This window comes from Culex pipiens, chromosome 3 (genome assembly GCF_016801865.2).
Source record: "Culex pipiens pallens isolate TS chromosome 3, TS_CPP_V2, whole genome shotgun sequence".
NCBI classification, from domain to species: Eukaryota; Metazoa; Arthropoda; class Insecta; order Diptera; family Culicidae; genus Culex; species Culex pipiens.
Window position 1 is genome coordinate 87,357,824 of NC_068939.1, and position 12,345 is coordinate 87,370,168.

Genomic DNA, 12,345 nt, shown 5'->3' on the forward strand with positions numbered 1-12,345 from the left:
AACAGGAAAGTTACTGAAAAAATAAGCAGTAGTTCAAGATACCAAATACAACCCAAGATCACAATATTCATTGCATAACAATTTTTTTGGCTCAATTTTGAGAAATTTTGCAGAATTATTGTCAGATGTATTTACGATTTCAAAAAAAATGCAGTAACTTGGCACTAAATTATTTCGAATTTCCTGACATTTCGCAGTATTTACCAAGTTTTACGGCCGCGGCTTGCGAGAAATTGCAAAAAATCAATAGCCATTGTAATTTTGTAACCATTCTCCTTTAATTGTATACTAAATACATAAGACTTCAGCAAAATCTGTCCCAAACTTTGCATTTATCAGCTGTTGAAAGGTACATCAAATCTTAGCTTAGAAAAGTTACTGTATACAAAAAATGATTGAAAATTTATATGTAATGTCTAGAAAATCAGATTTCGAGAAGTGTTCTCATCATTCCAAGAAATTTAAGGTATTTAAAATCACGACTGATAAAAGGTTTGATTTGACATTTTTAATCTGTTATAAAAAGTAGCCAAATGTCGAGTAAAATAGACGAGTATTCAATAAAGGGACCATCCATAAACCACGTGGGCACTTTAGGGGGAGGGGGGGGGGTGGTGGTCAGCGATTGTCCACGCTCCATACACAAAATATTTGCTTTGTATGGAAATTGTCCACGAGAGGGAGAGGAGCGGGGGGTCTAAGATTAAAAAAAGTGTCCACGTGGTTTATGGATGGTCCCAAAATTCGTTTATAAAATTGCATTATCGATTTTTCAAATTAGGTAATTAAAATACTTCACAATTATATAGTTATTTTAAAGGGTCTGGTACATTAGAACTAAGGTGATGTTTATTTGAATGTGTATAACTTATCTCAGTAATTAAGAATCAATATTATATCTAGACTGATTTCAATATATTATTGAATAACTTGCCCAACATATGATAAGAATTTTTTTTTCTAAAAATCTTTAGAACAATAACATTATAGTCCAGACTCGACTTTCTTGTCGTTTTTTTTTCTTTTTTTTTTGTTTTTAACATCAAATTCGAGTTCTACGACCCCATTTTAGTCAAATTTGAATAGTTGATTGCATATCAAGTAAATAAATGCATTTTTTCAATATTTCTTCACCGCCATATTGGCCGCCATCTTGGAATTAAAAATAATAAATAACTTTAGCTTAGTTTAGCGGTCATGCTTAAGTTTGACAATAAAAAAAGATAACGAAAAAAAAAATTTTTCGTGATTCGATTCGATCCGAACTTTCGATTACCCGAAGTGATTTTTTTCCGAGGCCTTCGGATAATCGAGTCTGGACTGTATAAGTATTAGGATGTAACAAAAATGACTTTTTGGCGGACATTTAGGGGCTGGTTTCGGTGGGCGTACTGAGCTCAAATCCCAAATGTGAGCCTGATTGGACTTAACAGGGGCTGGCGCTTTGAATTTAAATTTTAAATGGGATTCAGCCCGCAAAAATATATTTTTTTCTTCAAAAAACGACTCCATATGATTTTGCTTGGGCCGATTTTTCAAAAAATTTCCAAACTTCAGAGTGCTCAGAACTTTAATGTTATTTATACCAAAACATGCGCAAGGATCTGGCATACATGCCAGTTACGTTGGAAATAATCGCTTCAGTGGTCAAAGGCCTCAAAATTTGACATTATTGAAAAAATGTTTTTTTAGGGGTAAATCCCATTTTAATTTCAAATGCCTTAGCAAATCTAGAAGGTGCTTCTTAATTTTTCCTTCTCTTGCCAAATCCATTGTTAGAATATCCAATAACTTCAAATTGAATTATAGTACAAATCATAGTTGAAAGGAACTCCAAAGCTCTATTAGGTTATAAGAAATACGGAATTGTAAATTGATTATTTACTAATACACTCAACCCCCGGTGGTTGGTCACTTTTTCGTTTGAAACTTTTTTAGTTTGTACCCCGTTGGTTGGTCAAAGCCAAACTAAAAAGCAGGGCTGCGGAGTCGGGTCATATTTCAAACGACTCCGACTCCAACTCCGACTCCGGCTTTCTCAGATTAGCCGACTCCGACTCCGACTCCGGCTCCGGCTTTCAACAAATGGTTGGCTCCGACTCCGACTCCGACTCCGACTCCGACTCCGGCCTACCAACTCTAACCGACTCCGACTCCGACTCCAGCTTTCAACAAATGGTTGGCTCCGACTCCGACTCCGACTCCACATATTTTTAAATGTTTCAAAAGTTAGTTAACTATTATTAGTTTATTATTTTTAAAACATTGATAAATAGGATTATTTGAATACTCTCTAAGCGTCATGTTTTTCTCAAGAAAAATAAGTTAAGTAAAAGTAAAGTAAAGTAAATAAACGGAAAAAAAGTTTCTAGGTTACAAGTTTTACACGTTATGGAAACAGAAATCAAAAAATATCTTCAGTTTTAGAGGCATTTTGAGAAGAACAGTTTTGCAAGTAAATTTGGATTTATTTGCTTAACCTCAAATTTGAAAATATTTTTTTCAAAGCTAATAAATTAAAATATTAAATTGTTATTTTTGAAAGAATAACTAAAAGAAGCCTGGCCTTAATGATCTATTGAACATTAAAATTCAATTTGCTCACTTTCAGGCTGACATTTGTAAGAAGCACAGTGACAGGCACCTTGTTTTTAAAATGACAATTTTAAACGAAACATTTTTTTTTTGTTTTTTTAAGACGTACATGGACATCTCGCCATGGCTGAAGGAGATTATTATTGCAAATCAATGTATCTAAACAATTTCTTCGTGGAAAGGACGCTTAAGATGTCCTTTTCAAATATCTGTGACATAAAAATTTTTTTACCCTGGAAATTTTTAATTTATTTTAATTTTAAAATTTTATATACTTTAAAAAGGAGGCACACGATACTTCGTGAATCTTCACCTAAAACGAAGCTTTATGAATGATCTTGCGCCTCCACCAAAATATATGAAAAAACTTAAAATATAATATAAAACAAATATCCACAAGTTAAATATTTTCTAGGTCACAAATATTTAATTTTTTAAGGTACATTGTTATGCAATGATTATCACCTTGCGTCATATTGACGTGGGACATACAGTTTGAGAAAATTCGTACCAGTTGATAATATTTTGATTTTGTTTTTTGTATAATATTTGAAAAATAAATTAAAATCCTACAAATAAATTAAAATCCTACAAAACAGTGATTACTATTTTTAATCTTTTTATGTACCTCGTACCAAGACATATGCTATCGGGGTAAAAGATGACTGAGTGTGTACTTTTTTTTCAGAAATAACTGGATGAAATTTGGTCAAATTTGAATTGAAAGGGCACTTGAATATAGGAGAAAGGAAGCATTCAAGAATCAATTAGATATGTCTGACTACATAACCAATTTTTTTTAATTATGATACTACATACTTGGGTAAGAGGTTATCATTTAGTGATTATAGTGTAATAACACAATTAGAGCTTTTCAATTACAGTAAAAAGCTTCAAAAACACAATGGCATCTGATAAATCAATTAAAAATCTAAGATGTTTTGTAAATTAAGCTGTTCTATAGGAAATACTGAACAATAAAAAAAAAACATATTTTTTGTTGAATTTAAGATAACTCCGGCTCCGACTCCGACTCCGGGTTATCAGAAATCCTCGGCTCCGACTCCGACTCCGACTCCAGCTCTTAAAATTTAGCCGACTCCGGCTCCGACTCCGATTCAGCTGTTAGAGTTTTGACGACTCCGACTCCGACTCCGACTCCAGGTCCCCAAAAAGACCCGACTCCACCGACTCCGGCTCCGACTCTGACTCCGACTCCACAGCCCTGCTAAAAAGTGACGAACTGTCACTTTTTACACGGCGCTCACGAACACTAAAAAAAACAAACGTTTGGTAGTGTGTGTGAACTCCGTGTAAAAGGGGTGTCAAACTAAAAAGAGACAGCCCCTGAATGCCCGCCAAAAATTCACTTTTGTTACATCCTAATAAGTATTCTAATAGTTACTCTCATTGTATGCTACAAAAACACCTCCATTATTTGCAAGTGTTGTAGACCACTAACCAAGGATTAATTCGGATGACTATTTTTGGCTAACGCTGATCTACACATTGGTTTGTGCTGGTTAACTGGAACAAGTTTCGGTTCAGTTGGTCTTGCTGTGGTTTGCGCTACATTTGCGGGTGACGATTTCCGGTGACCACTTTCAATTCCAAAGTGGGACGGAAAACTCTCGAAAATCCAACCCGCATGGCATAACTTTTTGGTTTTGCAGTATGTGAATTTGTGATTTTTTGGTGGAATGCTTGATCCCAAAACCCATTGCAAATTTATATTTTTTGAGCAACTTTTAAAAATGCATGAGTGATGTAAAGAGGAAATATGTTTTCTTACTAAATTTGAATACAACTTAAAATAAAGACTATGTCTTCGTCATTTCCTCTGAAATAGTCACCTAAAGAAAATTCACAATGCGGTTAGTTTCAGCAATTCAACCTCGCCCAGACCTAAATAGTGGGAGGTGCTAGCTGCTTTCCACTTCGTCGGAAGAATTTTCCCCACTCACTGACGCGTCGGTAGTGTCAAGCTGGAATTTCCCGCGAAACCCCCGCTCCCCCACTCCACGGGGGAATTCTTTCGTGTCCCCTCTACAACCCACCCTTTTACTTTACATTTTGCAAAGCCACGTTGAGTGGGGGAGCTGACGAGTGATCGATTTCAAAACAGCTTTGACAACACACCCAGTTGGGTTGGGTTGGGTGTGTGTGGATAAAGTTTATTTGTTCAACCCCGCGGCCCTGACGAAAACCTTATTTTGAGCCCCGTCAGTCACCGTTTTAGAGCCAGGCCTGGCCGAGCTAATTTCACATAATTCATCTGTCATGTTTCGCACAGACAGTGTTTTTCCTTTCAATCGCCTTCCGGTCCCGACCCTCTCCAGGGAAAACTCTTGGGACGAAAACATCTCCCAGCCAGCAAGCGCCAATAAACTCTCCACATCTTTTGAGATTCTTGGATAAATAAACATTAACAGCATCGGCGGCGGCACAGTTGAGATGCTTTCGCACTTTATACTCACTGTTTGGTGTCGTCGTCGTCGCCGTCGCGTTTTCCACGCGATTTTCCACCCGCCGCCGCTGACCTAGCCAATTTCTTTAGCCGGATACGGGTCAGGGGTCTTCAAACAGTTTTAGTTAAAAATGCAGGTATTTTTCAATTTTATTATTTTTTCTTTGTTTTAAGTTTAATTACAAAGCGATATTACTGAACTAAAATGACCTTCTCTCAGTAAAGATCATACAGATCGGCTTCTCCGAACAGGTTATAATAGACCGCTTATTAAACTTCAGCTCTCCGTCACTTGCTTCGGCAAGCTGGACATCAAACTTTGACAGCACAGCGATCAGTCCCAGCAGAATCTGCAGCTTGCCCAACCGCTGCCCAATGCAGATGTGCGGGCCTGCTCCGAACGAGAGGCAGGGAAGGTATTTGCCGATGGGCCTCAAAAAAGCTTTTTTAATTTATTTCCTTCCAGTTATGGAATTAACTATAATCATGTATGGAGCACTTGTAGATATTTTACTAATGAACAACTTTGTAGAACATTGTTTTGTTCTAAACTGAATGCTGTTGACATTAGAGCGTAAACAAAAATCCCCTCACCATCGCGAGTGAGGGACGCCGATGGTGGCATTTTTAGACATTGTTTACGCTCTAGTGCCAACAGCATTCACTTTGGAACAAAACAATGTTCTACAAAATTGTTCGCTTGTACAAAATCTACAATTACTTCATACATCATTATAGTGAATTCTGTAACTGGAAGATAATAAATCAAACGAGGGCTTCTCGATGGTTTTTTGCCATTTGCCATCCCTGACGAGAGGTGTGACCTGTCGGCGATTTTACTCTTCAGATCGCTGAATCGTCCTGGGTTAAACCGATTTGGGTCGGGGTAGAGATTGGGATCACGTTGCAGTCCGAGTGTAGAAATGACGATTGGTGTTCCTTTCGGGATGGTTTTGTTCGTCCCTGGGACCCGGTAATCCTTGGTGCATTCACGGTTTAGAAACGCAATAACCGGATACTTGCGAAGCGTTTCGTCGATGCAACTCTCGAGGTACTTCAATCTGGTGAGGTGATCGTAGGTGATGGATTCGCAATGATCGTCGATTACAGCGTCGATTTCTTGCTGAACTTTTCGCTGAATGGCTGGATTTCTACACAACTCGTACAGGCAGAATGTGATGGTGGACGCTGATGTTTCATACCCGGCAACAAAGAATACCAAAGCATGTGCTGTGATCTGCTCAAAAGAGAGCATTTTGGCACTTGTGGACATTCCTACGTCCCACCGGTCCTCGTTCGTGGAAACGCTTCCGGTGTTACGAAGCTGTAGCAGCAGTTGCATGATGTCTTTCCGGATTGTACCACTCTTTTCCCGTTCTTGCGCTATGGAGTTGACCAGGTTCAACATGAAATCCTCAACTTCCTGAGCAATCATTTTGAACCCTAGCCAATCCTTGACTTTAGGCATAAAGATGGTACTCCCGAGTCGCAGTACGTTCTTCCACGTGGGTTCCAAAACTTTGATGGACATCTGGCGGAACTCATGCGAACTGTTGTTGATACTGTCAATCTCCACTCCGAACCCAACGGACGCGATCAAATCGATGTAATACCTTGACATGATCTCTCGAACATCCACTTGCGCTCCAGATTCAGCAAACTTTCCAACATGCTCCTGTAGCACCTGACTGATCTTCACCATATTTGGCACCATTTCTCGCAGCCTATTAGTCCCAAACGCCGGATTAAGCCGAGATCGGTGATACCTCCAGTCATCTCCTTGCAGCGCAAACAAATGCTCACTCAGCGGATCTTTGTCCACGTTGAGGCAAAACCCACGATTGTGGAAGTATTCAAAGTCACGAACCAGCACGTTCCGCACCAGCTCTGGATCGTTCACCAGCAGCGCTGGACGCAGAGAAATGTAGATCCCAACCAGGGGCAAGTGCCGGCTGCGTTCGTACATCTGCAGGTAGTTTTCGTTGATGCTCAACCGTTGCCGGAAAAAGGGGCCGAAGTTGCCAACAGGGATGGTTGGTTCCAGTTGGTCGAAATCATGGCGCTTCCAGTAGTTGAACTTGCACCGAAGCCACCAATAGAAAGTGGCCACCACGAGGCAGATGACGATCAAAGTGATCATTTAAGAGAGTGGATAAAACTGGTGCTGACAAGTAGACGGTTACAGTGGCACTGACTTGACCAAGAGTTACTGTGCAATGTTTCTAACGGAAAGATGGTTGATGTTTGTTTGCTTGGGTATGTGATGTATCATACTCAAGTTAACACAACTTCACTTGATGTTGAAACCAGAGCACATGACAATTTTGATTTGAGTTAGTTTCAGTTCTACAGTGCTGTATCAAACTGTTACCAAAATGATCACTTTGTCTCTTGATGGCAACTTTATATTGGTGAATTCGATGCAAGTTCAACTACTGGAAGCACCATAAGCGACCCTTATTGAACATTTTAAGGTTTTGTTAAGTCAACTGAAATCATGGTAACTTAAAGTCACAGGGTGACCAACCAAATCCCTTTTTCAAATTCCCGACTTTTCCAGACTTTTTCATAAACTCAAAAATAGGCATTTCTTATCTAAATGATGATTTCAAACATAAAACTCTGTATAAAATAAGTTAATATTTATCAACCATCGAAAAACAAATCTAAACAAATTAAATAAAATCAAACCACTTACAATTTTCGTAAAAAAAACTCAACAACAAACTCCTTAAAAAATACTATAAAAGTCGAAGCACTCATTATTTTGATTTAGAGTAGAAACATAAACAAAAAATAGTCTTTGAAAAATTACTGGAAGCTTTAAAATACTTATGATTCCAATCAAGGGTCCTGATTTTCAGTTCAAAGATCAAAAATCACTCACTCATCACTAGGCTTAGTGATTTTTCACGCTCAAAAATTTAAAATTTCACGGGGACCCTAATTTCAAAACATTAAATTTCACGGAAAATTCACGGAACATGATTTTTTTTTACCTTCAAAAGTTGCCATCAAAAAATGTAGGGCTAGTGTATTCTTATTAATTGAATTGTTGTTACTTTTTAAAATATTTGACTCATAAACCTAAAGGTTTTATTTTTTCGATTTGCTTCTATTTTATGTTGTTCAATACAATACAAGATTTAAGTTTTGTTCAAACTTTTTTCAGTAAAATTGCTGTATCTCGCCAATAGTTCATTTTAGTTTGAGGTCTACATTTATTATTATGTAAAATTGTCCGGGGAACACGATGGTGATAAAATAAAACAAATAAAAATATAAGGAATTGGTCAAAACTGAATTTTAATACTTAAAACGTTAAAATATAATATTAGTGGGCATTTAAGGGTTAAAGTTTTATTTTTATCAAATTCCTTGGACTATTTTCTATAAAATGCAACCTGTAGAAAGTCTTTTGGTCAAATAGTTGCAAAGTTATGATTAAAAGAAAAAATTTTTTTTTAGAAAATCGCCAAAAAAGAGAGCGGTGCCAAAAATAGAGGGATGGTCCAATCAGCACCAAACTTGGGATTTCTGTTAACTATCGATAGATGAACGTTCCCTCCAAGTTTGGTCCAAATCGGTGAAGGTCGAGTCCAAAAGTGTACTCAGTTGACCTGGAATGACCCATATTTAACCACTGATTAGACAAACAATGCAAAATTTCACGGGATTTTGCAGAAATCATCAAATTTCACGAATTTCACGCTGTCCACGAATTCGTGAAAATTCACTAACCCTCCTACTCATCACCAAACGAATCTTTGCCGACCGGAGCGCGCAAACATTCGCGAGCGAACACAACAGGCTGGCAGCCAGCGGCTTGCTCAATCGCTACACTCAGCGAAACAAATACTTCGTGAATTTCTTTTCCTTCTCCGTCCGTCAACCTGAGTCACAAACGAATATGCTCACAGAGGAGAGAGCCAAAGAAAATTCTAGCGCAGTGCTCATTTCGCCTCAGTTTGCCGTCAATTAGAATTTAACATGATGGAAATTGCTGTCAAATGTGTCTTTGATGTTGTGTAAACAACAAAACTGCAAAATATTATTTATATAATTGTTTTCAAGCAGTTTCCTAAATGATCAAAGCAAAGCCGATCGCAAACTATTTTCAGTCAACTTTGAGTGACTTAACAAAATCGGTCTCTCTGAACCATTCGCTGTTCTACCCGATTGGAATGAGAGGGAGAGCAAAGAGAGAGTGTTCGGTAGCGTTTGGTTTGGAAGTGACAAACGGTACGAATACATCAGTGCAGTTTTTCGTCGCTCTAGATTTGTGTTCGCGAGTGACTGAGTCTTTTTGGAGTAATCAGGACCCTTGATTCCAATCTTAACTTTTTATACTTTACTTTGATACTTTACTTCAACTGGAAATAGCAATAAGTTACAGATATCTGAAATAACATTTTATTCTTAGTTTTATTAATTAAACGCTTAAATGACATGATAACATGATTTCAAAAGGTTTAGAAAAATAACTAGGAAATCGCTTATTTTTTTTTGTTTCTCTTCTAAATTTTGTAAATTTTGATATTGATTTTTTAAATCAATGCATATAATTCCAGTTGTCAGTATTTTACTGTTTTAATTTTTTCAATGAAAAAAAAAATCAGTTTGATAAGATTCCATGCTTTACAACTTTTTTCATGCGAAATGTTCGAAGAGACAAATTCTTTAAATATATTTGTTATAACTTAAATCAAATCCCAAGTAACAATTTAAGTTTTTTTACTTTCTTAAAGATAGATTCAAGTTATCTTAGCCAAAAAATATCAAAAAGCCAAACTTTCTCCAGAACAACAATAAATCAGCGTTAAACCTGAGTTAAGAGCAAAGTGGACTATTTTAGGAGGTTATCAAGAGCGTTTATGCGGAGTAATTTAAAACTAAGCAACTTTGACGTTGATTTTTACAATACTCTGCAAATGCTCTTTATTGCTATTCTAAAACTTATTCTCAAGCTTCAAAAATTTATAATATCATAGAAGAGATCTTCAAGACTGTAATAAAGTGAACTTAAACTTATTTGCTCTCGTTGATGATAAAAAAGATTTGTCGAAGAAAAACCAGTTCTGAATTTTATTTCGTGAAATCCATTTAATCTTTTCGAAATTAATTCACAAATGGCCGATGAACTTAAGCTTACACCGATAATTATATTATAATAACCAAATAAATATAACTGTGACTTTACGCAGCCATTTTTATCGTAAAATTCTTGCCATAAAAATTTCACTGATCAATTTTCTTAGATGCCTCGAAAAAATATGCATCGAAGGTATGAATCTTTAAAAATTACTATGATTTGTAATTTTTAATGGAACAATTAATTCTACATCAGCAGAAAAATCAACATGGCTTCCGTTTTTGGGCGTTATTTTTTCATGTTAATATGGCTGATCTCATCAAATCTATTCTCTCTTACTCAAAGCAGTTATTAGAGCTATTTTTCTTGAGAAGCTCTTGTTCAAGATTAAGTAAGAACATGTAGACTGCAGTAAGCTTTAATGCGGTTTTATCGCAGAGTAAAACGCGTAGTATTGCGACCGTAGCGCATGCACATATTTGTTTGCAGGAGGTAGATCCGAAAAAGATTTTTGGAAATGCTTTTTTGTCGTTGGATTAAAACAATGGCGTTAATTATTTTTCAAATCTTTTTATTTATTCATTGAACGGCCGCGACTTTTGAAGAAAACACTGATCTCGCACTTGAATCTAAATATAAGGACGGGTACTGGACACGGATTCACCGGCAGGTTGGTGTTTTTCTCGCACCTTATTCGACAGCCTTGACGAGAGCCTTGGCCACTTCAACGGCAATTCAGCCTCGGCGCGTTCCACATCAGTAGAGGCCGACGAAAGTTTGCCCTGGGCGCCGGACAGGAGCTCGCGGCACGCACCGGCATCCAGATCCTCAACCGGGTGGGCTTCTTCGGTCAGCACATGTCGAAAAAAAATCACAGGGAAAAAAAACGTTGAAATAACGAACATTTTTAGTCACAGTAATCAACACGAAACCAATAAAAACACTAGCACTCCGCGGGACATTTTTCTCCATTCTCGAAACGCCTAATTCTGGTCCGGATGCGTCGTGCCGATTTTGCGTGTCGGAGAGGTCACTAAACTGACTGACTGTACGAATATTCAGTGATTTGACAGATCAAGTTCAAAGACTCTTGAATTATGCTTTCATTAAACGGAGAAGTTTTAGTTCAGTTTTAAGGCAGTTTTGGCAATGTAAAATGGTTTTAAAAATAACCTCTCTGGGATAACTTCAAGTCAAACAACGAAGAGTGGCATAAAACTATGTGTCATGCTTCTAAAGTGCTCTTGAAGATACTTTTAAGAGATTTCTATCGTAAATCTTTAAAGTTTTGTTCAATATCATCACAACACCGAGTAGCAAATTTTAAATCTTTTATAAAACCTGCTAAGAAGTAGAAGCATTTTGCTTGTTACTTGGGATTGCTTTTATCTACATTTTTTTTTGCTTTTTCAATATTTTTTCATGTTTACATGTTTGATGTTTAAGTTTTTAAATTTCTTTCTTTAGAACGAACGATTGGATTTTATTCGATGTTTAAGTTTTCTGAAAACTGAAAATCTAGCTTTAACTATAGTAATTTACACATACTCACAAAAAAAGTTCAGGAAAAAAGTTGGAAAAAATATTTGAAATAACTTAATGAATATTTTTTACCAAAAAAAAAAACCATTACCAAACTCTTGTTGCAATCTTTTTTCAAATATTCAATCAATATAAAAAAAGAATCATAACTTTGAGCTGGCCATAATCTTTAAAATTAGGTTCTATTATTCTATTAGTTTTTCAAGAGCTTTGTTGTTGTTTTAAGTTAAATTTGTTAGATAGATACATCTTGTTTGATAAAGAAAAAATAGTAAAAATCTGTTCATTCATAAAACAATATTCTGAAAATCTGTGTCAAAAGCATTCAACATTTATTAGGATATTAAATGTCTTAAATGTCCATTTATCTTGAAATAGTTTGAAATAGTAAATAGTGAAAACTGAGGAAAAAATGAGTGAATTCCCGAGCAGACGGAAATAACGTGGGAATAACATTTTTTGATATTTGAAAATACTAGGCCAATAACATTTTATGTTATTTATAACAAGTTTTGCTATTCGTTTTCGTCCCGCCCGTGTGGATCAATCGGACCGCGCACTGGACTCCAATCCAGAGGTCGCCGGTTCGAATCCCGCGGCGGGCACTCTAAAATTCTTTGTGTAAATATGGGTATTCGGCGCCGTCGCT

At 36.7% G+C, this 12,345-nt stretch overlaps 2 protein-coding genes across 2 annotated transcripts in view; one reads left to right on the forward strand and one right to left on the reverse strand.

Moving 5' to 3' along the window:
* LOC120414614 (uncharacterized) overlaps positions 1-12,345 on the forward strand; it is a 145,329-nt gene that overhangs the window by 9,640 nt on the left and 123,344 nt on the right. The gene's annotated exons all lie outside the window — the stretch shown is intronic.
* On the reverse strand, positions 5,261-7,202 carry LOC128093498 (probable cytochrome P450 6d5). The gene is made up of 2 exons (XM_052710491.1): positions 5,887-7,202; positions 5,261-5,494 (listed from the first exon to the last, which is right to left on the reverse strand). Exons 1-2 carry the CDS (start codon positions 7,200-7,202, stop codon positions 5,263-5,265), a joined length of 1,548 nt encoding a protein of 515 aa, XP_052566451.1. The 3' UTR covers positions 5,261-5,262.

Bases quoted from the DNA above. Each gene is read 5' to 3' on its own strand.
- LOC128093498 (XM_052710491.1), bottom strand. From the start codon at position 7,202: ATGATCACTTTGATCGTCATCTGCCTCGTGGTGGCCACTTTCTATTGG. The intron at 5,495-5,886 runs GTCACACCTCTC...AGCTTTTTTGAG, and splicing joins AAGAGTAAAATCGCCGACAG to GCCCATCGGCAAATACCTTC.